This window comes from Thamnophis sirtalis, unplaced genomic scaffold (genome assembly GCF_051295495.1).
Source record: "Thamnophis sirtalis isolate CommonGarterSnake01/CBP01778 unplaced genomic scaffold, rThaSir2_p1.2 scaffold_6, whole genome shotgun sequence".
NCBI classification, from domain to species: Eukaryota; Metazoa; Chordata; class Lepidosauria; order Squamata; family Natricidae; genus Thamnophis; species Thamnophis sirtalis.
In genome coordinates this window covers 107,453,514-107,481,359 of record NW_028261386.1, presented here as the reverse complement: position 1 = coordinate 107,481,359, position 27,846 = coordinate 107,453,514, and the positions used below count along the sequence as shown (strand labels likewise).

General features: G+C 36.6%; 1 protein-coding gene across 3 annotated transcripts in view; it reads left to right on the top strand.

Moving 5' to 3' along the window:
- The window catches only part of PRDM1 (PR/SET domain 1), a 110,574-nt gene extending 84,522 nt beyond the window's left edge, over nt 1-26,052 (top strand). The window contains exons 1-7 of one of the 3 annotated variants that reach the window (XM_087718701.1): nt 412-640; nt 2,123-2,374; nt 10,611-10,730; nt 14,983-15,232; nt 20,383-21,440; nt 22,420-22,548; nt 23,078-26,052. In XM_087718701.1, the coding sequence (XP_087574827.1) occupies nt 2,189-2,374; nt 10,611-10,730; nt 14,983-15,232; nt 20,383-21,440; nt 22,420-22,548; nt 23,078-23,650 (2,316 nt within the window). In that variant the 5' untranslated portion in view covers nt 412-640; nt 2,123-2,188 and the 3' untranslated portion in view covers nt 23,651-26,052. Of the gene's footprint in view, nt 1-411; nt 641-692; nt 1,144-2,122; nt 2,375-10,610; nt 10,731-14,982; nt 15,233-20,382; nt 21,441-22,419; nt 22,549-23,077 lie in introns of those variants that run through there. The other 2 variants (XM_087718700.1, XM_087718702.1) reach the window with 2 other exon arrangements.
- The last annotated feature ends 1,794 nt before the right edge of the window (nt 26,053-27,846 follow it).

The following is a 27,846-nucleotide window of genomic DNA, read 5'->3' as shown; positions in this document are numbered from 1 at the left end:
AAATTTAATTGGGTTTCTGATGTTCCTGAAAAGTTTAGTTTAGAGATAGAAGTAAGGAATAGAGAAATAATGTTCTGTTTTACATCTAATTCTTCATACTGGGTTCCTACACAGTGTATAACCACCTTCTATTATTTTTCACCATCAAATATTTCCCCTTCCCTTGGAAGATAATTCCAGTGCCACCAGCCCATTAATCAGCTTACGTGTTAATTGGAAAATCTGCATTGCTGTGATTTTCAGAAAGGAAAAATTCCTTCTGACTGACTTGGATAATCAGGTGTAGCCCCACCCCCTTCGCTTGACAGCTCTGAGTGTAAATCAGAAATGACTGGCTCATTGGAAACTTGCAGCAGGGAGGAGAAAGGAAGAGTCTGTTTCGCTAGTAGAGACTGAAACACTCAGCTCTCCAGGCTTTCAAAGAAGTTAAAGTCGTAAGAACAGCAGCACCTGTGACAGGGAGAGAAAACTCGTGAGCGAGAGGCCAGCCCAAGCAACAAGAGTTAAATCTCGAGGCATGAGTCAGTCTTACTTCCACGGGCCAAGTGGAAGGCAGAGGAAATGTTTACTCTTTAGATATGTGTGAGACTTACCTGAAACGCAAGGCTGCCAGCTGGAAGTATTTGTGGACTGTACCTTGGTAAGCAACTTTTTTTTTTCAGATGGCTACAGAGGGCTTTTTGAATGAAACATAGTGAGAAGCACGGTGATAATGGCAAGCGTTTTTTTTTCTTGAAAGTGCTCTTTCTAAGGTGCCTTAAAGTTCAAGGGATCTTTGTTTTTATGATGATTAATTCTTTCACTGCTACTAGCAACTGTCAGTTGAGTTTCACTATTACTTCGTTCTCCTAGCGTGTAAAGTGTGAAGCTTTTTTTCATACTGCGCTAGAGTCTCTGGAATCGGTGCTATCAGCATTTATCTGAAGAACTATTAAACCTGCCAGAGTTGAATTCTGTGAGAAAATACAGAATGAAGCAGGTTTTGGGGTTTTTTGCCTTTTTCAAAATATTTCTTTGAATTTGGAATATGACCTACTTGATCTCAGTCCAGAGGATTAGTAGTATAATTCTGGAGCTTCGGGTTTTTCTTATGGAAAAGCTATAGTCTAATACATTGTCTTTTTACTTGGTGGAAACAGAATGGTAAGTTAACTTGTTTTTAATATGCAAATTAGTTTGCTACTTCTACTATAGGGATTGTTCTGTAAAGCTAAATGTTACAATTGTATTATTATATATCTCTAATAGTATATTCTACAATAATACTACTCTCCTGGGTTTAAAGTGTGATACTTTTTCTAAAGAAAAGCAGACAAATAATACTTTATGCAATAATAATATTCAAATATTGTAAAGTAGCCTTTAATGTTGTAACTGTACCATAGATATGGAACTGAGATGAAAGACTGTATCTGGCCTTTGCATTTTGTGACTGTGTAGCCACTATTTGAAATAGAAGCATTTTGGTCCATCTTGTTAGCCATGAATTATTTTCAGGATTGTTTTACACACTTTTTGGAATATGTAAGAATATGCTAATTGAGTAGTATTTCTAGTTACTTTGGATTGTTTCTGGAGTGGTAGCGACAGGATGCAGCCTTCTTCAGCTTTCTATACCAGAGGATAAGAGGAAGTCAATACAGGGTAGGGAGGGGGGGGATGTTGTTTTTAAAAGTTGTTCATATGTTGGAAGTTGTGGGAAAGTTCAGTCTTCCTCATTTGGAAAACGCAAGCCAGGTTCCGCTCTTCCAGCCTGCACTTTCCATTTTTAGCTCTTTCAGACGCAGACAGCAGCAGTTCCTTCCTTTTCCTTTCCTTGTTTATGACACTTACTTAGTGCTGTTTTCCAACAAGCTGTGTTGTGCACAGGTTTTTGGCTTTCAGATCACCATCCTCCCCCCACATTCAGATAATAAAGAAATAATCTGAAAGAGATGTGGAAGGTTGTTCTCCCCCCCCCCCACTAGCTTTAGCCATTGAACATGGTGTGTCAAGGAAGGCAGCCCCAAAGTGCAACTTATAGCTCATGTTCTCAGTGTGTTCCCAGATAGCCATTCAGATCTATTTGCCAGCAGTATTAAAAAGAGAATGACAAATGTGTGTATATATATATATTTTCCAGGCTGCCGCACAGTGTAGCCCATATATTGTGAATTCCAAGGGACAGAGCAAAGGGACAATATTGATAATGAAAATGGACATGAAGGATGCTGATATGACTCTATGGACAGAAGCTGAATTTGAAGACAAGTGTACCTACATTGTAAATGATCATCAAACAGAACCCAGCTCTGCAGAAGGTTGCACCATAACTCAGGCCGAATCATCTTTGCCAAGGAACTTGATTTTCAAATATGCAGGAAATTGCAAAGAGGTAAGAACAAGTTTACCAGGAATGATTACAACAACCTGAAATGCCCTTTTGATTTCTTGTTTGTTTTTGAAATAGTCATTACATTTTTTTTCTTTTCTTAAAGCACAGAAAAGGTTTGAAGTAATGCCTCCCTTTTAATATCATTGTATCATTCCTATTTTACTGCATCAAAAAGAACAAACACTTCCTGACCTGTATTTCAATGTATCCTATGTGTGCTGATGTATATATGCAATTTGTGTGTAAGATGCGGTTTATCAGATGAGCGACAATTCCAAGCTTGTAACCCTGTCCAGTTTAGAATTAGTTGTTTTGCATAGTTGTAAAACACATACATCTGTAAAACACAGGATATAACATTGCTTATAAGTGACCATTTTGTCCTGAAACAATAAAATTATGTCAGATAAGTGAAATCATTTAAATACCCTGTGTTTAAATGAGTTGTTTATCTAGGGCAGGAACTTTGTTGGTAGCTGGACATACAGGTATATTTTAGTCCATGTCTCTGGAGTGGGTGCATTCTTTGTTGTTGTTTCAGAAGGGCAGAGAAAAAAAATCAGCCTAGATGAGCAATTGGTTGCCTGTTTATTCTTTCATATAGAGTAGCTATTATCGTTAGGCGTGATGTTCAGCTGGCTAATAATGGTAGGACCAGCCCATATTTTTTTTGTCCCTCTCCTGTGACTTGTGGTGGAACAGCTATAACCTGTGTTGCTACTGTGGCTAAATAAACTGACCACAGAGCTCAGGGAAGGGTGTACATTCATTCCTTTCTAGTTATTAAAAAGATTCTTCTTGAAACAAACAGCATGGAAACCCTTGTATTAAAAAACAGGGACAAAACGTGAACTGATATAAATTGTGATTTATTAACATTATTCAGAAATTGGGTGGCAGCCTTTTATCTCTACGGTTTAATTCTTGGTGCTGCCCTTCTCTTATCTGAACTGAATGATGAGCTGGAACAACTGAAGTTTTTGGTGTTCCCTTTATATATTAGGCCCTTGAGTTAGGTAATAAAGTTGTAATTCTTTGACTAATATATTCAGAATTCAGCTGATTGGCCTGAAACCAACTGGCTAATATCCATTGTAAAATCCATTTTGTAGTCTTAATCTTTTTGTTTCATTGCAGGCAGTCTAAAAAAAAAAACCTGTGTTGTCATATGCTGGCAAACATTCATATATTTGTGAATCATTTTTAAACCATTATATTGAATAATAGTTTAGGAAAGTACAAAATTTGTAGTTGTTTTTCATAAAATGTAATTCCATGGCTCTTTACAGAGAAGGTTTTTTCATTTCATTCTAGTTTCCTTTGCTATCTGAAAAATAGAGAGAAATTGCAGTGTTGTACCCAGTCCCACCTACCATTTAAGATACAATATCTGTATGTTGTTCATAATATGCTGACTTAGCTGGCTTTGTAATTATTATATCAGCTCTGGTCAATTTGGCAGAATATCAGGTTAATTGGTATTAGAGTTTATGAATAATTTTGTGGCAAAGGAGAGAGAACCAGAGCGCAGAACCCAAATATCTTGGTGTTCTAGATCTTGAACTATTTACACCAATTCACAAACACAAATGCAATGAGAACATATTTATTATCATAGCATAGTATGTCCATTAATAAACTTGGTTTAGGGCATACTGCAAAATATTGTATGCAAAAAGAAATAATCTAAAGCAACTGCATCTTATATGTAGGCTTGAGCTTGTAGCTTTTGGCAGACAAAGGCCTTGCTATTTTTCAGGGATGGATTACTCAGACATGATCACATACGATGATGCAAGAAGAGAGCTGTTTTTATGGAGAAAAATATGCTTATGAAATGTTAATGCTGTCATTAAGGAACTGTATTTAGAGTAATATTCCTAGAGCCTACAGATACTCCTGTGTTTTGTACGTGCACCTGTGTGTGTCTTGTTTTTGTTTATTTCTCATTGCTTTACTAATCCTGGAACTCCACCTTTTATTGAAAAGGCAAGACGTGTCATATGGTTGACCTTTGTTGGGGATTACTTTATGGAGCTGTTTTTCATTGTATGGTTTCCATTAGTAAGCATATAGGCATCTTAAAGCAACTTTAGTTTTTAACGTTCAAAGGTGTATCATTTATCTATGGACATTTATGTTGCAGTATTTTCTATTTTTTTTCAGTATTTTCTTTGTGGATGGACACTCCTTTTAAATGAAATCTTCAAATTGGGCTCCTTTAAAATAATAGGCACACACACACTACACACACACACCATCAGATTATTGAAAAAAACCTCAAATATAAACATATAAATGGATACAAATAGAATACATATTGGCCAGATGGAAAGGTTGATACTGGGCAGTGTCCATTCACAGCAGAGAAGACCATATCAAGCTCCTATCCACTGCAGACTTTAATTTCTATATAGGCTTGTGGGAAGGAAAAGGTGCTTTTATGATAGCGTTGTCTCATCTTTTTAGGGATTACAGATAAAAGACTTTTGATTTCAGAAAATAATATGGTTGTGTTCCATAGGACTGATTCCAAGAAGTAATCTAGGTGCTGTATTTTTGTACTGACTGGTATTTAGACCCACAAAAGATATTGCTCTTTATTAGCTGCACTTGAAGAGAATTGTACTTCACTATTTATTTGTATGCTATTTTATTATTAAGCCGCCCTTCCAGCCAGTAAGAAGATTATGGCACTTCACAGAAAAATCATACTAAACATTTAATGAAATTGTATACTAACCCATTAAATAGATATTTATCACTTGAATATTTTGCAAATGTTGTTGCTATGTTCATGTAAGAAGGAAACAACAGGCAAACATTATCTCTCACTCCACCCTTTTAAAAAAGAATAAATTATAGGATGTAAGCCCTCTTCAGTGCATTATTCTCCCAGTGTTGTTGAAAACAAAAGAAATTGGGTATTATTCCAGATAAAAGCTTACGTGAACAAGACATCATGGAAATAGGGAAGTGGAGGTTAAGGTAACAGGCATTTCTAATAATGATTTCCTTGGATGTCAATCCAGGTTCAGTTGATTTTTTTTATTTATTATTACTTTGGAAGTTGTGGGTGCTCCATCACTAAGAAGAGACTAGACAGCCACTTGTCTGAAAAGGTACAGGTGCTTGAACAGAGGGTTGGACTAGAAGACCTCCAAGATCCCTTCCAACTCTGTTATTCTGTTGTTGTTGTCGTCATTCGATTAAGTTATATGTGCTAGTGGTATTAGTTAGTGCTCATTAAAAGAAATAATAGCTTGTCTACTTTATCTACATTCAGCCTGTATCTTATGAAGGGTCATTTTAATAAGTTAATAATAAGGATTAGAGAAATATATAGAGTACTGGTACTTACATAAAATCTGCATGGGCTGTATCAAGTGACAGACAAAATGTTACACAGAAAAGGTGCTGATGCACAGAAATGATCAAAAGAAGTAGCTTCTATATACAGATAAAACATGAATTGGGAAAGATATTTCAATAAAAATGTTTATATAAGTAATACAGTGGCTTGGTTCCAAAATTGGTGACCTTTTTTTAAAAAAAAAGTTGCCTTTTAGTTTATTTTTGTTTAATTAAGGAAGGCTAATAGCCCATTCAGGATATCACTAATCTTCAGGAGAATTAATAGGACTAAGTTCCCTCTGTCAAATTCTAGTGTGCATTCCTATGAAGAAAAACGAAGTTGCTTCCATAAGGAAGAACTGATTGTAAGACGATCAACAAGGTTCAGCCCAAAATCTGAAGTTTAAAGATCACATCAGAGTAGCATAATATAGAAGCAATTCTGTAACTTTATACCTAAAGCACTAGTAACACATTGCAATTGTATTTCAGTGAATAAGAATGTATTGTAATACTTGCTTTTTTAAAAATAATGTAGAAAGAGACAGTTTCCTTTGTCTTGTTTTCCAACAGTTCATTTTCAGTAGGCCAATTTCAGGGTTTATATGAATAAGAAGCAGAAGGGTCTTATCCTTCAGTGACACATGACTATACTTTATATTCCATAAGTAATATCCATATACTAATAGCAGAACTAGTATAGTAATTTTGGGAATCAAATACTTTCTGTAATTTTTAGAACTTAAGAGAGGAGGAAATCCATCTAACAATTGTGCTTATCATAGCACCAGGAGAAACTTTTCTATTCCGTTTTAAAACACAGGTATTATATTCCACAGTTTCTTTGTCAGAAATGTATTTTTACTGTTCAGAGGTCTGCCGCCTTTCCCATTAGTTAGTGGAGAATTTGTGGTGTTGATACAGCATTATTCCAAAGCAGATGTGCTTAAGGACACCTAGTGGACAAATCTGAAACATCACTTTGTGTCTCTCAAAATTCAACAAGGCTTAATTTACATTCCTTTTTTATTTGTGGTTGTATTTTTTAAAATTGTTCATATTTCAATATTATGGTCATTTTAAAAAATGCTATGCTACCAGTTCATAATGATATATCTTCTTTAGAAATTATGAGGAAACTCAATTTCCTTATTTGTGGCTCAGAGCTGGATTTCTATAGTTCCCCATAATATATCATATTATCTGGGGGCATACATTGTAGTTAAATCCTGAAAATATAACTTTTGTGCAACCATTCTACAAAAAATAATTATTGGTAACTTAGCATAGTATCTCATTCACACATTCAGAAAATTAATGTGCTCTTTAGAATAAATGTAAATGTAACACATAACTAACACTAAGAAAATAGCCACTAAGATCCTTTCTATGGAGGATATTAATTCAGCAAAGGTTATTATATGTATGAGGAAGCCTAAATAACTGCAATTCCGGTGTGTGTATTCTCAACCCTGATTGCACTTACCTTTTCCTACTCAAAGAATGTGATACTTCCAGTGTATCCAATGCTTGATAATAGCTATAATTTATTCAGGATGATACTTCATACATCTAATGAGGTGAATATGAAAACTTTGGCATTCATTTATTTTTAAAGGTGCCAGAAGGCTCTGTTTTGTTTTGTTTTTCTGCCATAGACTAGCATGGAAGATTTTACAGAAATGTAATGTTGGAATTAAAACCTGAGAGTTGCTAATTATAATAGACAATAGCAAGTAGTATATGCCAGTTTTGCTCTCTCATTCTCCCCTTTTCTCTTCTGATAGTAACTTGCAAAACTTTCATGAGGTGTTTAAAAAATATCTGGGAACGCTTTTTAACCATTATCTGAATATGAAACTTAGTCGAATGAAATTGCTGGAATTAACAAGTATTACTCTACTACAGCTTGGTTAAATATTGCAAACATTCCTCTTTGTTGTTTTCGTCCCTTGTACCATTAAACAAACCCATTCCACTCCCCTCCCCATATACCCAGCCCATCCATACACACACATAATGAGGATAACTAACATATCATACTAAATTCTTTCTAAAGACCTTCCTCAAAATATTGTTTGGGCATGCTTTGAATTATTGTACAAAAATCCCCAAACTGTTTTCATTTGACAAATGCCAAATGCTTTGAAAACTTCAACATATGTTTAAATTAAAATGTAAGGGAGAGTGCATCTCTTATAACTATGAAAAGCAAAAACAGCCATACTTCAGTATAATTCAGATACTGGCTATAAACTTCTCCTGAAAGCTGTAACAGAATGTAAATTAAGTCAGATGGGGAAAAGCCAGAAGAACATCTGCCTTTTTCACCTCTATGAAAAATGCTTAAGAGTGGTAAAAATAAACACTGCCATTAGGCATGTCCCTATTTGTTTCTACTTGTTTTTAAAAGATACACAACTGGTTTGAATTTGTTAAAGTTTAAGGGAAAATGTCAAGAATTGCTTCATAATCATAAAAAAAATCATATCAAGCCAAATCCTAGGTATTTGTGCTACTTTGTCAGTATTTTTTTCCTCCTCTTGCAGATTTAAACTAGTTTAGCATCCATTCCTTTATGCTACAAATAATACTTGAAATTGTAGTTTCTGTGAAGTTTCAACACATTAGAAAACTACAACTCCTAGTAATCTTTATATATATGGTATAGTAGGGGGTTTCAAACTTTTTCACAATGTGGAACCTACCGTTTTCTATAAAACAAATTCCTGAAACTGGTCAAGAGATAAAGCTATAGTGATGAGAAAATTGGCTGTGTTCAAGTGAACCTCTTCTCTCTCTTAGTCTCTAAAATCTTACTCTAGAACCGTGATGGCAAACCTATGATGCACATGCCGGAAGTGGCACACAAGCCATCTCTCTGGGCTCGCCAGCCATTGCCCATTGCTCTTTCGGTTTCCAATGCTCCTGCAGGTGCGCTCCATGGAGCTGCTCTTCTGCTTTCCGGCAATCCCGTGTGCACTGAACTAGAGCATTTAATTTTCATTATTTCAGTACTGAAAAACTGCTCTATTCAGGACTGATAAAATCTGATCGATTCAGAAGTGTTCATTGTAGATCCCACTGGCTAGATACATTTTTAAAAATCTTCCAGAAGTGACATAGATGGAATGCTTATATGCATTTCTTCTAAAAGATGGACAGAAAAAAAATCAAATGTTTATAATGATGGAAATAAAAGTTGAATCTCACTCATACCTTATCTTGAATCAATAATCCCTCCCCTATTAAACACAAGTAGTATTATACTCATTATTAATGAAGTTCTACAATATATATAAACTCGAGAAAAGGGAGGTGGTACTGTGGTGTTTTGGTTTATGTATTATCCTTATTTTCAAAGTTAAGTGTAGGGGATCCATAATGCAGTTATATCCTTTTATTATTTTATTAGGTATAATGAAACTAGTCAATAGTGTGAGAATAGCATGACTCAATAGCTTGAACATGAATGTTTACTAAGTCTGTGGAACAAACGACTTCTTTTCATCCCCCTCTTTCCATTTATGTTACAGACATCAGTTTCAAAAAGTCCTTATTCATGGTTCCTAGTTTACAAAGTTACTCTGCTGTTTACATAATATTCAAAGCAAAATTAAAATTTAGCGCACTTACTGGAGGAGGCAAGAGGAAGGGAGGAAATCCCCAGTATGTAACAAGATACTCAAATAGTCCATGATATAATTAGTGGTGAAGAGGAACTTGAACAGCCAATATATTTTACACTGTAAAGTTGTGGGTCCTAGGTTAAATCCACAATAAGCATATGAGAGATTTTACAAGTGGTTGTCCCTTAATAAGCACTGTTTCAGATTATAATATACATCTTTTTCCCTGTGTAGGATAGTAAAATACAATGATTCTAATGTAAGCTAGTAAGGTACAAATAGTCTCAATTTACAAGCATCCATTTAGCAACCATTCAAAGTCACAACATCACTGAAAAAAAGTGACTTACACTTAAGATCATCACCGAATCCCCACAGGCACATAATCAAAATTTGTATGCTTGGCATGTATTTATGACAGCTGCAGCAACAAGGGGCCATGCGAACCCCCTTTACAACCCAGCAAGTAAAGTCAATAGGGGGGAGAAGGATTCATTTAATGATTGCATGATTCACTTAACAACTGAATGTTGACCAGATGACTGTGGGGATGCTGCAACGGTTGTAAGTGTGAAAAACGTTAGTCTTTTTTTTTTCAGTGTTACTATTACTTTGAACAATAACTAAATGGATGGTTGTAAGTTGAGGACAGCCTGTAGAAGCCTCACTGTAAATATATTGTCCTCAAATTGTGGCTTTCATGGCATGTGTATTCCTGTACAACACCTCTGGAAGCCCCGCTCCAAATGCCATGTGCTGTCCAAACTTATCTGGCCAATTGCATGAAGGTTTTCTCCCTTCAGTGAAGTCAGCAACAACATCGTAGCTTCAAGCAGTCACTCAATGATGTTCATTAAGCAAGAACTAGAACTCACAACTTCTCAGTTTCTAGACTGCTAGACCACTGTAAATGGCTTTACAGTGCATTTTTCAAAGGGAATTTATTGTAATTTAGTTATGTGATATGAATTACAACTAAATTGAATCTATACAGCTATATGTAAATATTTCCACAAAAACAGAGCAAATTAATCTTTATGAATATTATTCATATTTTAAGTACTTCCTTCTACAACAGTGTCAACTCATTGCTGAAATATGTTATTCTAAATACAGTAGAAGGGAACATATGTGGTTCATAGTAATATAGTGAATAGGCAAACAATATGTATAATTTCTGTTTGAATCACATTTTAAACTATACACTTTTCAATGCATTTATTCTTCACATAATCCAACTCCTTTTCTTTCAGGTTATTGGAGTTATTAGCAAAGATATTATCCCCAAAGGAACACGCTTTGGACCATTGGTTGGTGAAATCTATACCAGTGATACCGTTCCTAAGGATACAAATAGAAAATATTTCTGGCGGGTAAGCAAGGAAAATAACTTTATATAAAAGTATTACAAAATATTAAAGATGTCATCAATGAAACAAATATTGTCATTATTTGAACTGCATGAGCTAAATTGATGAATTAGTATAGTTCTATTTAGTAATTATGTGACTATAGTCCCATTCTTAGGAGAATAGAACAGCCAATACTAAGCCTTTTGCGTCTTGGTTATTTCAACCCATCAACTTTCAGGAGGAAAGTTGGGATACATATTATAGACCAGTTTCTCTCAGACGTCCTTCTATAAAACGTGATGGTTACTTTTGGTTACTGCCAAAATCAGGAGATTAATCTCACAAATGTGATGCTATTTCTTCTGCTCACAGGATGAAGATAATTTAAGATAAATACTTAAATTAGTGTTTATAGTAACTGAGTTACTACAGTGTTAACTAACAAAATAAAAACAACATATCTTTTTGATTAGTCATTTTATAAGGCATGTACATGAATTTTTTCTTTAAAAAAAATAGGTTGTTGATATGAAATTTTTTGCTAGTTGATCATTTTTTGCTGAATCTTGAATGTCTTATGCATACGTGCACCATAATAAAACTTAGGCGAGATGAGCTCTCATAGCCTCAATTCTTTATTTGAGAAACCAGAGTGGTTCTTCCCCGTATGGTTGATATTTGATATAGGATTTGGTTTTTTTCTAATGCTATGCTAATTAGAAATCCAGTTTGGTCTAGTGGTCAAGGCACCAGGCTAGAAACGAAGAGACCATGCATCCTACTCCCACCTTACCACCATCCAATAATTTAAGCTAAATAAATTTCTTGCACCCTAATCCTGAAGTATAAATATTGGATGAGATAAAATGAACTACATTTGTCATAAAGTATGAGATTTGGAAGGAAGAAGACTTTGTTACTTGGGCATGATACATTGTATCATTGACTTTTTTTTTCTTCCCCAATTTCAATTATATCTTGACCACTAGACCAAACTGGATCTCTAATTAGCATAGCATTAGGAAAAAAAAACAAGTCCTTTATGATATGAATTGTGTGTTCTCTTACAGCAACCATATGGGAAGAATAAATTTTGTTTCTCAAATGAAGAATTGAAGCTGTGAGATTTCATCTTGCCTAAGTTTTATTATGGTACAGGTATGGATAAGACAGCTAGCTCAGGATTCAGCAAAAAATGATCAACTGTGGGCGTGCCTCAGTGACTGCTAGGCTTCATTGCAATGCTGCGTTACAAAAAAAGAATAACAGAGATGGGAACTTGTAACTTAAGGCCATGTTGTCGTTGCTTTCCTATGTAATTATGCATTTGGAAGACAAAGCAGACACATCTGTTTTGACCATTTGTTCTCATTTTTAGTTATCAATAAGGCAGATGTGTAATCAGTCTAGATATAATTGATTTTCTTAGTCGAATCTTTATATTGATTGTTTTTTAAATTCTCATCATGGAAGAAAAATAAACGTGATCCTATTCAGAGTAATTGTTAGGGAAGAGGACAACCTGGGCCCTCCTGATGTATCAGACTCCAATTTCTTTGATCCATTTTGGCTGGCAACAGTGGGAACTTTAGTCTGACACATCTGCAGGGAACCAGATTAGGAAAGCTTGCAGTTGAGCTCTGCAATTCAGCAACTCTTGGAAAAGAATTCTGACTACCTAACAGGATGTGACACAGCTAACATCACACAAGTTACACACATTACAGTACTTGCATTTTGAAAAATCTTGATAAGTACTGGGGTTGAATCTTCTGATTCACAGTGCCTGGGATTCTTAGAAAAGGTTCTTTCCTCAGTGCCTGAAAACAGCCCTGTAGATGCAAAGGAAACTGGAAGCTAATTTCCAGCATGTCATGTAAAAAATAGACATGTCTGGCAGGAACAGAAATATCTCATTTGGGTTTCATAAAGTTGATACCTTTCAGAAAGAAAAATAATGAATATGCTGTGCAAGCGCCAAGGTGATGTCATTTCTTGTAATTGTGGCAGTATGACTCAGCACATTTTAACCTTGTTTGATTCATGACGATTAGATGAGGCAGCAGAATAAAGTTTTACAACAGTCTCACTGCCAGCATGTGTGTAGTGATGAAGCATACAATAAATTGCATTAGCTTTGGAATATTACTGGAAGACCTTTCTTTTAAATTTGAATAATGAGGCCTTCCCTCTAATGTTGCTGCATACCACTAGAACTCCTGAGTTCCTGGAAGTTAATAAGCTTCGGCGTTAACAAGCTCTTTTTTTGAGAGAGAGAGAGCATAATTCTTGAGTCTTTGTTCCATCTTTCTCATAACAAAAACACCGCAAAATCTCTCAGGCTTCTTTGATGAGGCCACATGTATTTCCTCAGCCTCAAATGACAGGAAGTAAGAAAGTGATTCTGGTGTTTATTGTGTGTTTTAAAAAGCCGGCTTCGTTGCCACTTTTTTTTTTAATGACTTCTCGGTATATTCTTACATCAAATAGCATTCAAACAAAAAATGCCTGTAAAAAAAGCACAGAAGGAACCAGAGCAGTTTTTACATTTTGACATCAACAAATCCAAACTCAAATCTTTTCTTAACCGTGACATTTCAACTGAGTGTCCTTCTGATTAATTTACCTCAGGTCTAACAGTTGAGGTAAAAATGAAACCAGAAGTATATATTTGCCATTTGCCCATAACTCATGGGAACAAGACAAAAAAAGAGTGAAGTATTTCTCAATGGAAATATATAAAAACCTTTTTGGTTCCAGTTAATAACCTTTTCCCCTCAGTGGTAACTTTCAAATAATTACTTCAGAGAGCAGCAGTTATTCAGTGTATGGCTTAAGTTTCAATAGGATCTTTCTTTGCTCATTTTCATAATCTCACAGGCACATTGAAAAGAAGCATGCCTCAATTCCCATTATTTGTCCTGTCACCTGCTGTAGAATTATATTTTCCTAAACATTCTTATTTAGAGAAGAAAGCATTTCACTTAACAATTAGATCAGACTTGCCTCCAGATTTCCTTTCACTTATATACCTAGTACTGTAGTATAATTCGCTTTACTGCACCCAGTTTTTGTACAAAAGGGCTGCCTTCTAAATATGATCTGATGCTATTTTAGGATTTGTTGGGGTCAGGGTGTATCTGAATGAATCTGGTGTTTCTTAAATCTGGGGTGATAGTGGGAAATCACAAAGAGAAAGGCAGAAAAGATAAGAAAACTACGCCTTTGTAACAGTGATTCGTAGCATCTCTACAGAGCAGGGGTGGGTTTCAACCGGTTCGCGGCGGTCCCCGCAAACCGGTTGGTCGGCGAACCCGGAAGTAAGTAACTTCCGGGAACGGCGAAGGGCCCACCCGCCTGCCCACGCTCCTTACCCGGTTTTGATGAGTTCTGCGCTTCCACGCATGCGCAGGATGCATACAGCGTCTGCGCGATCCTCCAGGAGCAGCTGGAGCATCGCACAGATGCTAGTACGCATGCGTGCACTGCACGCGTGCACGAGGACGCCGCCAGCCCCGTTCCAACCGAACCGATTGGAATGGGGCGAGAAACCCACCCCTGCTACATAGTAATAAAATTTTAAGTGAATACTTTTTTGACAAGACTTAGGTAGCATTTTAAATCAGAAACATTGAATGTTTACAGAGTTTAATTGAAAACTCCACAACAAAACTAAGCAATAACTACAAAAGCTACATCTTTGATTTGGACTAAACGCTGTTGGTGTCAGGGCAGTGATGGCAAACTTTTTAGAGTAGACACTTTGCATGCACGCATGCCCAACCTGAAAGATGTGTGAGCATGCATGTAGGCATGTGCATGAGCATACACAGACATGCATGGGCATGCACATGTGCATGTGCAGTAATGCGGGCACATGCGTGGACATGCATGCATGTGCAGCAGTGACCCAAACCCCAGCTGGTCGGCGGAAGGTGGGGCATCCCAACACTGGTAGCGTGGCAAGAGGTAAGATCTTTTTCTTTCGAGAGCTTCTGTTTCCTCGTTTGCAGGGAAACAAGCTCATGAAAGAAATGGGACGGAGATCTGACCTAGGGCAACAGCGGGCGTGCCAACAGAGAGCGTTCTGCATGCCACCTCTGGCATGCATGCCATGGATTTGCCATCATGGATTTAGGGTATTTTGTTTTCTATATTTGTGATACTCTTATATAAATAGGAAGAGGATTTTTTAAATAAATAACATATTTAACTATCATTAGGGTTTTGTCATTTCTATGTTCCATAAATATATATCCTTCCTTTCATGTAGATTTATTCTGGTGGTGAATTTCTCCATTTCATTGATGGATTTAATGAAGAAAAAAGCAACTGGATGCGTTATGTGAATCCAGCCCACTCCGTTCAGGAACAGAACTTGGCAGCATGTCAGAACGGCATAAACATCTATTTCTATACCATCAAGCCTATTCCTCCTGGCCAGGAGTTGCTTGTCTGGTATTGTCAAGACTTTGCAGATAGATTGCATTATCCATCCACTGGAGACTTGGTGATGTTGAATAGTAAGTAATTTAGATTTACTCCCTTGTAAAGAATTATCTTTTGTCACTGGAATGTTGATCATGGGTATAAATCATCATATGAATGATGAACTCGGAGTTCAAATAGGATTGCAGGAGAAAACATCTTAAACAGGAAATGTTCTTTTCTTAATTAAAAACAACACAACTCAGCATAACCCCATTTAAGGAGACAAAAATGTAGCTGTACTGTTGGCTGAACATCCTGTTATGAGGCTCTTATAGAGCTTAATCTGAATGTTCATGTTCTGTTGTTGAGATTATGTTTATACTAATAACCTAACCTACCAAGTGGGAAAAGGAAAACCCAACTTTATGATAAAGCCACAGGTGCAAAATGGGAAAGAAAAGAATGCCATTCCAAAATCTTGATGGTAGGAATTCAAGTTTCTAGGGAGGCTTATATACCTATCTTTACAAGACTGGTAGTTTTTCATAATTTTCATGATTTATTGATTTGTTTGCTCAGAAAATTCACCTAATGTTTGAAGGAGCTGATATAATTATTTTATGGAAAAAAACAGTGCTTTCACTTCACATAACTTTTTGTGAATTCTCGTGAATTCACATCCATTTATATTTTTATGTTATTGTTGCTTTATATCACATTCATAAAATTTACACCCAGTATTTTCATGTATTAACAAAAAAAAATATTCACCACAATCTAAGGCTAAATATATTCCACTGAATGTGGTAGGACTTACTGCTGAGTAGGCATGTATAGGATTGGTTAATATTTAATATTTAAATATTAATGTTTTCAAACTGCAGGTAGAATTTGGTTTTAATGCTTGTTCAGTGGAAATACTTTTACTTCCATTATTTAGCAACCATATCACTTAGCAACCAATTTGCCAGTTCCAACTATAGTCTCTAAGTGAGGACTTTCTATACAAGGACATACGGGGACTGTAGAATAAACTAGAACCGTGATGGCAAACCTATGGCACGTGTGCCACAGCTGGCATGAAGAGCCATTTCTGATGGCATGTGAAGCGTTACCCTGTTAGTTCCAGCGCGTATATAGAGAAGGTGATTAGGAATTTGCTTCATCTTAATTTTGAGAAAGAATTAAAGTGACATGACATTTAGGAAAATAATCAGCTAAGTAAAGAGATACATATAGGTTTTCTTGGTGATAATACAGACACAGTTTTCTTTGTTGCCTTCTGGGATATCTTTTTTTTTTCTTTTGACTTCTTGTACCTGAGGTTATGAAGTAATTTGTCATCCAAGTTCAAACCAAGGCATACTTAGGTTTTGAGGAATCAGCTAAGGTTTGAGCAGAGGAGATATTACAGACATTTATAATAGTAAGCATGTTAACACACTAAATTCTGTAGCTTAAAATCTTTTTTTTATAAATAGAACTTAAGCGTAACTGATGAAATTGATTAGCAGAAGATTCGAAATAAAAAGCACATTTCATTATATAACATACAATTAATTTATAGAAATTTCTGGCATAAGATGAGGTTGTCATTAACTTAGACTGATTTTAAAAGGATTTTATATATGTATTTATGGAGGACCAACATATTTGTGACTCTTATCATTTTGTGGGAAGGAACAGCATAAACGTTTTTCATTCTCATGGCCTAATAATGATCTTCTCAATAATATGTGACATGTTTAGAAATAAAATTTGAACTAATGTAATTTTAAACAATAGCTTCTGTTGGGGGGAAAGTAGAACTCTGAGGTTCTTTTCTGGCAAAACAGCTATTTTATTTAGAACAAAAATGTGAATCAGCATTATTAAAATCAATCACTCAAAATGTTGATCAGCATTTACTCTTGATATGACACTATACACCCACAGCTATTTTTGAGGTCTCAGGGGAAAGAATTAAAATGTCTCAGGCAGCTAATAGCATTACAAATGATAACGTTTTTGCAACTAGATTTGAGGAAAACAATTCATTCTTTATTTGTATTTCTTTTGTCACTGACCAATGCATGGCTACACTGGTATCAATTTTTCTCACACTATTAGTAATTTATGTCTATATATATATGTAGGTTAGTACAAGAAGTTGTCTTTGATTTCTGATGGAAATATAAATTGAATTTACTTAGTACAATTTTGCCAAGAAAATGCCATTTATGAATATGATGATTTTAATACAGTTTCTGTATTACTAATAACTTGTATTAGAGTTTATGTGCAAAGAGATGCTTGAATGAATTTTAGTCTTATTTCCCCCCACAAAAATCAGAACTGGCATATGAATTGATTTGCCAATCTGCTCACCATCAAAAGGAGATCAAATAATTTGTGTGGGTCGAAGTTATGTTCAGAGAGGTAAAAATCAATAGGCCAAATAGAATGTGCAGGCTTTTCTACATGGAATTCATGACGCAACCTTCTATATTTTAGTTTCTAAAAAGTATGCAGACTAGGCCAGTAAGAGACCAGTAGTATTTTCCTCAACTTCCTATGATTTATCAAATAGCATTATCTTTTCCCTTGCCATTAGTATTAGATGTACAAAAATAATAAGAGTAGAATAAAGTAATCTTTAGTTGTTCTCTACTTTATTTTTCCCACCATATTTTGTTTTGAATGAAGAGCCAATCCATTGAAAGGAACTATGAAAAGAAAGAAGCCTCTAGGGAGGGACTATGTAAAGGACAACAGAAAAGGGATGCCAATGAGCAGGTTTCTTCAGTTTCAGTTCCAACAATCAGCATGGTGAAGTAGTTGAGGTAATAGGCTAGGAATAAAGAGACACAGGTTCTTCTCTATCCTCAGCCATGGAAGGTCACTGGAATGCTTTGGGCAAGTCACTTTCTCTTCCAGCCCAACATTGTAGATTGTAGAAGTTTATTTATATGCCGCCCTTTTCCCTGGGGGGACTCAGGGCGGCTCACAACCCAAGGGGGAGGGGGAGACAAACTTTTAACATATAAGACAATACATAGTTAAAAACACAACGTTCATACCATTCGGGCGGGTTACAGTCTTAGCCCCAGGCCTGACGGGATAGCCAGATTCTGACGGCTGTGCGGAAGGTCTGGAGGGTGGTGAGGGTACGAATCTCCACGGGGAGATCGTTCCATAGGGTCGGAGCTGCCACCGAGAAGGCTCTCCTCCGTGTAGTTGCCAGTCGGCATTGACCGGCAGATGGAACTCGGAGGAGGCCTAATCGATGAGATCTAATAGGTCGTGTGGAGGTAATTGGCAGTAGGCGGTCTCTCAACATAGCTCACAGCACTGCTGTTTGAGAAAAAGAAAATGGGAGGAAGGTTATATGTTACTTTGATCTCTTGTATAAAAAGTGAGGAACTTCTAAGGACAACAATCTTTGGAACAAAAACCAGGAAACTTATAAATGAAGCATCCATTTTGGATCCCAAGACTTCAGAGAATTCTTAAATTGAACATACTATTGAAGCCGGGGAGTGTTTCTCCTGGGTTTGGTGGAGAAACAATTTTTTAAATGGAACTTTGATTTTATATGTGCCCATAGCAGCAAGACATACGTATGCCCAGAGATAGAAGAACTCACATATAGCCAGCCACAAGGGAATAATGGATTATGACATTAATGGAGTTAGCAGGGATAGTGAAATTGACTGTTTGATTGAAGAAAAGACTTTCTACTTGGAAACCATTTTGGGATATTTTTTGTTTGAAACTGAAAGAATTTAAATTTTAACCTTGAAATTTGATTATTAGATTTGTCTATGATGATAGAAGTACCATTCATTATGGTTTACTCTATTCAAAGGGTAATGATTTTTAAATTTTTATCTACATCAAAGAAATTCACTTTTTAAATAGTTTTCCCCCTTTGGCTTGCAATTCCCAATCGTGCTTTTTTCTTACTCCTCTTCCTTTCTTTTTAACTTTTTTTTCTTTACCATTTGATACTTTATACATTTTTGAAATTTTAATAAAGTTTGGGAAAATTTTGTACTAATTGAAAAGGCTTTTATTTTTAGTTTTAATTACAATACCGCATCCTTGGTGTATCTTTTCTTAAAGCTTAAAACTAGAAACCACTTCACACATCATAGCAAAAGCAGGTGTGTATTAAAAAGGTTGAATATGAAGAACATGTCTTCTTTTCTCACCACATACACACCACAGAAACACTTCAGGGAGCTGGGACCAGTCATCACATCCCTCAGTGTTTCAGCAATATATGTGTGGTAGGAAAAAATTATGTAGCTACCTGACACGACATGTGTGTACCCATATCTTCTGAAGCCACAGTTAAAATAGAGGGACGTTAAAAGTAGGGTTGCTATCTTGCTGTGCAAAGCCTAACTGGAGAGAAAAAACAGAATTGCTATTTTCTTTTGATGAATTTATTGAAAATTGTGTTCCTTTTATAATCAAGTCTTATGTAACTGGGATGCTGAAAAAGCTTCAGGACTCTCTGGGACAGTAGCATATTGCCAAAAAATTATGATATCCTCACTCAAAAGAATCATACAGAAACAGTATTTATGCAGTTGCTAAAAATTGACACTGACTTGATAGTACATAATCAGTTCCAAAAAGAAAATGTTTCCTTTGTAGAAACAACTTTCATGTCATTTTCCTAAAAGTTATAATATTGTGGCAGAGGAAAATGCTTCCTTCCTACATTTTGACATGCAATTGAATTGTCTGAATGATGATCAAAAATTAGAATGAAGCTATGTAGATGTCAGGAATCGAAGACTCATGCTGTTGTCAAAAGGATCTTTGAAAATTAGGTTTTAAATGTTATTTGAATAATTTTTGAATAATTTTTAAAGGATTTCTTTACTAAAGAATTTAGTAAAGCATTTAGCCCCATATTAAAGAAAGAGATGAGTTGAGTTGAGAACAAACGTAATAGGAAAGTACTGACAAATTTTCTACAATTTAATATACCGAAAGTAGTTAGTGGTTTTATTTCCTTGGGTTGAATCTAGTACAATTCATTTTCAAAAAAAAATTTTTTTACGATAGAAGCTCAAAGTGTTTTCAAAAAGTATATGGTTGACAAGAGTTATCTGTCCTCACTTTGATAAGAGTGCAAAATGAATCCATCAACTGCCTATAAATGTCTTGAAATACTCATAAAACAAGCAAGTTCAGAGAGTACCAAGCACCCCACACTCATTGCTTTGTTTTTTCCCTTGTATTTCAGCACAAAGCCACAACAGACCAAAGCAACAAACCCGTGACAAAGATGAACTTTTTCAGAAAAATCTTCCTAGAAGAGAACATAGCGTGAAGGAAATCCTAAAAACTGACTCCAATCATCCCAGAGGAAGGGATTTGTTCTATAGCCATATTGCTCCACATACTCAAGAAAAAGACTTAGAGGTCCTAAGGAAAAATTGTAGTCCTGAAAGGAGGCCTTTCTACCCTCGAGCTGTCTACCCCATCAGACCTCACATTCCAGAAGATTACCTGAAGGTTCCCCTAGCTTATGGGATTGATAGACCTAGTTACCTTGCTCACTCACCTATCCAGCCATCTACTACCCCAAGTCCTTCAGCAAGAAGTAGCCCAGACCAAAGTTTAAAAAGTTCAAGCCCACACAGCAGTCCAGGAGTTACAGTTTCACCCTTAGCTTCTGTGACTCAAGAGCACAGGGAGCCTTATCCTTACTTGAATGGACTGTATAACTCAGAAGGATTAGGGTCATATTCTGGATATGCCCCTTCAAGCCATCTTCCACAAACCTTTCCCTACCCCAAATTCCTATTACCATCATATGGCATGAGCATCAACAATTTCAACCTCTTCCCAAGGATGTATCCTTTTTATAGCAGCTTCTTCAGCAGTGGAAACCTTTCTCCTCATATCCTGAACTCATCTACCCTTCCGAGTTCCTTGCCATCAGATGGGAGCCGTCACCTCTTACAGCCAGATCATCCAAGGGACCTTCTGATTCCTGCACACAACAGTGCCTTCTCCATCACAGGAGCTGCTGCCAGCATGAAAGACAAGCCATGTAGCCCCACGAGTGGGTCACCCACTGCAGCCACTGCAGCCACTTCTGAACACATCATGCAACCAAAACCTACCTCGGCAGTATTGGCTGCCACTAACAGTGAAGAAGCCATAAATCTCATAAAGAGCAAGCGGAATATGACTGGTTATAAAACCCTTCCCTATCCCTTGAAAAAACAGAATGGCAAAATAAAGTATGAATGCAATGTCTGCTCCAAAACCTTTGGCCAGCTCTCCAATCTGAAGGTAAGCTTTTAAAGAGAGACATTACGGCTAGGCAGATTTCTCTGACTACCATTTCCTCAAAAATAACTTTTTAGGTAGGCCTAAAAGAGGCTAACATGCTAAAGAGTGTTTTTTCCCCCTAGCAATTCATACATACATGCTGATATTATATTTATGCCTATGTTTTTACACTTGTAAATATTTGAAATTCACTTTTAAAGATTAACAATTATGCAGTAATCATTTCGTAATAGATTCACTAAAGTGGCTGTAATGCAAAGTGGATTTGACTTGGTCACTTTAATTCTGAGGGTTTCCTGCTGTGTGAAGTTTTAATAACTGAACTAAGAAAGTGAGTGCATCCAAGATATAAAGTATTGGGTGCGGGGAGAAATGATGATGATCCGTGTAAAAACTAGTGGTACCTAATAAGAAAAGTCTAAGAATAACTAAAAAGGAGAATGAATTGTACTAGGACTCATTGCAGGAGGAGGCTGAGATTTCATCAAAAGCTGGGCTGCCACTCATTTGCCTGGAGTCTAGTTGCACTGAGGTGATATCTCAATTTCTCAACAAACAGATATATAGTTCCTGATCTCTGCAGTCCAGTCATTTTTTTTCTTTATAGTATTTGAGGGAATACGTTCTTAGCCACTATTGTTCCATATTCTTTTCTTACCCAACAATATTTAATGTCAATCTGGAAAGGAAAATTCAGCCATGGATCAACCCTGTCAAAATAGTATATAGATTTTTAAAAAGATTAACTCCTTGATTTCTGAAGCTTCTGCTCACATATTGTTAAGTACATATTAAAATATTGCTAATCTTGAGTGGCAGCAGTATTTAAGTAGCAAACTGTTTCTATTTTCTTCCCTTTTCATAAATAATGCTTATAGAGAATGTACTAGCTAAACAATAATATTAATTCAATAAGAAAATCATTCTGAACGTGTTAACGGTTTCTTGAGACTTCACTAAGTATTCTGTTTCTTGAAAGGTTCATCTTCGAGTACATAGTGGAGAAAGACCATTTAAATGTACTACTTGTAATAAAGGATTCACTCAGTTGGCTCACCTCCAGAAGCACTATCTGGTACACACAGGAGAGAAGCCTCATGAGTGTCAGGTGCGTAGAGTTTGCAAGGAATGACTTTAGCAAAAGATGCAATCAAAGTAAAGATATCCTTGAGTCACATTTGACTGCTGGCTACTTGATGAATATATATATATGACTTGAGAGTGGGGGGGAAATGCAGATTTGCTTTGCAATAGTACGTAAATATTTTCTTGAGGGAGGTGTTCTTTTTTCAACTTCCTAGTCTAGCTTAAAGCACTGTGGTATGCTGGAAGCTTCCCATCCAACCCTGAGTTGGATCCATTGAAGACACAACCAAAACATTATTTGATATCACCAGCCTGTTCTACCCATCCAGCCCAGTGAAAAGGAGAAACTTCTTTTTACTTCTAAAAAATAGTCAGAATTTCTTTTGCACCAGTTCCAAAACAAATGTATATCCGTTCTGATTGCATGCTTTGGAGGGAGCAGATCCAGGCTAGAAGAATGGAGGCATGATTTTGCAAAGGGTGATTACATATTTGTTTATGCTTTTATGTTAAAGTAGACCTAACTCCAATTTACTTTTTCCCAATTTTAGGTCTGTCATAAACGATTCAGTAGCACAAGCAACCTGAAGACCCATCTGCGGCTGCATTCAGGAGAAAAACCTTATCAATGTAAGCTGTGCACTGCTAAATTCACCCAGTTTGTGCACCTAAAGCTGCACAAACGACTCCACACCAGGGAGCGTCCACACAAGTGCATCCACTGCCACAAAAGTTACATCCACCTTTGTAGCCTCAAGGTCCACCTGAAGGGAAACTGCCCTGTAATTCATGCTCACAACCTTTCTACAGAGGAACTCAACCGGATCAATGAAGAGATTGAGAAATATGACATTAGTGACAATGCGGACAGGTTGGATGAAGTAGAGGACAGTGCTGATGTAGCATCGGTGATAGGGAAAGAAATACTCGCTGTGCTTAGAAGCGAGATAGAAGGAGCCACGCTGAAAACATCATTACAGAGAAACCTGGGGAATGGGATGGTCTCTGGATGTAACCTTTATGAAGCCTCAGATGTATCGGTTGTGAAGTTGCCTCATGTTCATCCACTACCTCAGGTACCCATCAAGGTCAAGCAAGAGACAGATGAACCAATGGACCCTTAAGTGTTGTGGGGTGTACGTGTGTATTGTGTGTGAGTGTATGTGTGCAGTTTAGTATGTGTGGCAAAGGAGTGATGTTTGTTTGTATTTTAATTTATGACCTGGCAAGTCAGGGTGCCTGTAGCAAATGCTTGTACAGTATATTGTATCAACGCTGCAAAACAACCTCAGCTTACAGTAGCTTCTCCAGTTGAAAGAAGGAATTTCCACGTTGCATTCTCAGGGCATGAAAAGAGGCCAAGACTGTTCATTGCCTCTCCTGCTTCCAAAAAGACTGTCTCATATCCATAATCATTTTATAATGATAGTACTTCATAATTTATTATGCAATTTACCATTCAAAAAGCAATAGTTAGAATAATATTTACAATGACAAGAATATTCATTGTAAAAGGAATATGAATGCTTTTTGTTGTTGTGTGTTTGTTCTCGTGGCTGTTCTCCATAGATCCTGTACATCTGTTTAATAACTGCAAAATAATAGCAAAACCCATGATTGACTAGGCTGCAAGGGTGGAAATGTTTTAATGCCTATTTCAGACATGGTGTTTTGTTTTGCCAAAGGTAAATCCTTAATAGTCATTCGGTTGTAACAGTGCTGTATAACTGAACAAAATAGATAAACATATAGAATTATTTATAGAAATATGTGTACAGCAGAAGGGAGAAACTGATATGTCTAGAATGAGTGAAAAGGTAAAATATTAGGCAGAATGCATAAAACACAGTCCTCCCCCAAAGCCCTTAGTTTTACCTCATGGTTGTGAGCAGTACTCTTAGAAAAGAACATTTTCTTTCTCTTGCATACTGTTTATGTAAGTAGACAATTTAGGATACTCCAAAGATTCTCTCTGCAAAGAGGGGTATTGCAGAGACGTTGATTGGCTACACCCCAAAGCTCCCATTGAGATTCTGGGAGAAATAGGACAACTTTCCCTAATCCCTTCATTCTCCATCCCCTTTCTTGGATAGAAATTGGGTGGTAAACTCTCTTCTTGGCATACCTAACTAGATGTGTTTTTTTCTCCTCCCTGTATCATATGAGTCAAGTTTTCTCTCAGTATTTGTATTAGCACATTTTGTGGTTAATTTAATGAAAAATTAAAAGGGCATTGCAAAGTTGCTGAACAACAGTTACCTCATCGAGTGTGTCCAGTGATGCAGAAAATGCTGTCTGTCTTAATGCTTTGTCTTAATGCTTTGCTAATCTAGAAAACAAACCAAAACATGTAGAGAAGATGGAATGCACATTCTTTTTTTTCTAAATCTTTTGTTTTGCTGAACCCAAAGATAACATGTCATGATAAGGGCATAGCACATAATTGTATTTATAATTACTTATACCACTATCCTCTGTGTGTGCGCAAGCACATAGTTTTGTGAGCCAAACCTTATAATAAAATACTGATTTAAATAGATTGTTTCACTATCACAAAGGGTAAATTCTTAATATCAAAACCATAATACTGTAAACTTTCTTATGCATCATGAGGCATGATTGTGCACATTTTTTATGCTTCAAGAGATTCATCCACATCATATTTTTTAAATTCTCCAAGTATTCTCTGAAGAATAACTGGCTTACTCTTACATCCCCTCATATTATGATTGCAAATTTCTGCCTTGGGAGATGGGAAAAAATAATCTAAACATGCTTGCTAAAAGCCAAACAGGGCCCATTATTACTCGTTTTTGAATGCTGTATGGATTGAAACATTAAGAAGAAGGATGAGTTCTTTAAAGCGCTCTGGAAGATCTGTCCATTTTCCTACTTCTTAAAAAGTGACCTGATCACAGGTAAAAAGGGCAGTGTTACTTTTCATTCAGTATGTATATCTTTATATCTCATATTAATCTTAAGGGATTAGGCTGTTACAAGTATGACATTATTCTGCTGCCTTCTTATATAAAGCACCAAACATATCCATAATCTACAGGTAGCCCAAGAAAAACTTTATATATGCCTTTTGAAGGAAGAGTTGCAGTTCATAACATTTCTGTTCCCATAAATTGTGATGCAAATATAATTTAAATGTAGCAATGTTTCATAAACATAGCCATTAACTATTGGATAAACCAAAGTACCACTACTCCGATCACTGGACACACACATGCTTTTATTAATTGCCTATAGTGCTTTCTTGTATTTGATACGAATTTTACAAAGATTTATATGCATCAGCTTTAAAACTGCTTCTTTGTCTAATTGTCTCCCCTGTTTAAAAACTTTGAATGTAGCAACAATCAGTGTTTTCCTACCCTCCTAAGAATAGGTTCTGACCAAAGTTAACAGGCTTTTTACTTTGCTACAACAAAATATCTTATGTTTACGTACTGGTTTACATTGTTATTTATGTGCAAAAATGTCAAAATGTAAATTAAATATAAAAACGTTCCTTGCTTTACCGATGGTGTCTTCTGTTTTTTTTAATGTAAGCAGTGTTACTTTAGTTCCAACTTTCATTTACTGTCTGGGCCAAAAACACTTGATCTTTTTCTATAGAAATCTCTGGCTCTAAACTGAACTACCTGTAACTTGGCCTTTCTGAGGATGTTATGCCACAGCATGGCTAAATATTTCTGAAAAGTGCCAGGCTAGGAAAGGCTCTTCTTTTTTATACCTATTTAGAGGCCTGGTCTAGTTTCACCAGATGGGACCTGTAAAAAAAAGGCAGGTCTTGTGAATCTACTATATCTCTTCTCCCCTCCTCCCTCCCATACACACAAAAGGAATCTTGGTTGTTTTAGTGCAAACAGTGTTTCTCCCAAAAGGTCATGAGGAAGGGCCTGGGACTAAAGATTCTGGGTCCCATTGGCCGACACAAACAGCTTGGGTCCTAACACCGGAGGCGAAATGGTAGAGGTTAATGGCTGGGGGCGGAAACCTGAAGGTGAAAAAGGGACGGTGAAGGGTACGGAAAAGGGCAAGGAAAAACAGCAGCATGGAAGAATTATGGCCCAAAGTCTTATATACCGCTTTACAGTGCTTTACAGCCCTCTCTAAGCGGTTTACACAGTCAGCATCTTTCCCTCCAACAATCTGTAGTCAGCTGGCAGTCAGCAGAAGTAGCCTGCAGTACTGCACTCTAACCACTGCACCACTGTGGCTCATTAGACAGAGTTATGCACAACACAAGTATTAAGTGCTTCAACCCTAATCTAGTTTTCATTTCATAGCAAAAGTTCTTCTGCCATTCTTAAAAAATAAAGGATCTTTATTGTTGCAACCTCAGCAGACACAACCGATTTTAAGTACATGCACTCACGTTTCTAGCAGTGCAACTGTTTTAGGAGGAAGGGTTGATATGGAAAAGGCCTGGATGTTCTGTGGTCTTCTCTGGAGTAAGCTGCCACTCAAAATGAGCAGCTGCCATGCAATCTTTTTTATTTCTGCCCAAAAGGAAAAGGAGATCCAGCACCTTTATATCTCTCTTCAATCTACTGTGTTCCTCAAATGATACAACAGCAAAAATTTGGGAAGAAGCCCTGACATTCATGAAGAGATGTATAGTGTTCATTCACATCACCCTGACAGCACTTAGGCAAGTTAAGAGTTCCAGATAAGCTGGAAGTTCACATAAGGAGCCAATAATCTTTGGCATCTAGTAGGACTACAATTAGAAACAGCTTCCAAGAAAATGAGAACACATTCACCTTTCATAGAGAAGCAGTTTGGTCTAGTGGTTAAGGTACCAAGCCAAAAGCCAGGAGACTCTGAGTTCATGTCCTGTCTTGGGCACAAAGCCAGCTGAGTTATCTTAAACTATTCACTCTCTCTCAAGCCTAGGAAGGAGGCAGTGGCAAACCACTTCTGCAAATTGTTGCCAAAAATTGCAAGGACTTGTCCAAGCAGTCACCAGAAGTCAAGAATAATTTGAAAGACACCTTCTCCCCCCAAACCACATCCTTAACACGGTTTTATTATAGGCCCCATGAAGACTATGCTTCCTAATTTTCTATGTACATTTGCTTCTAATGAGTGCCTGATGCAAAATAAAAGGAACTGCATAACAATAAAGCTTACACCAATAAGAATGCAATTCTTACTAATTCCGTTTCTAAGTATAGGAACCATTGAATTCAATGGAGTGCAGTAATAAACATGATGCACAGGCCAGCCTTATCACAAAATCTGTCAGGTCTTTCATACCATTGCCAAGTTAGTTTTCAGATTACCTTGGAGAAATTCAATGAATTTG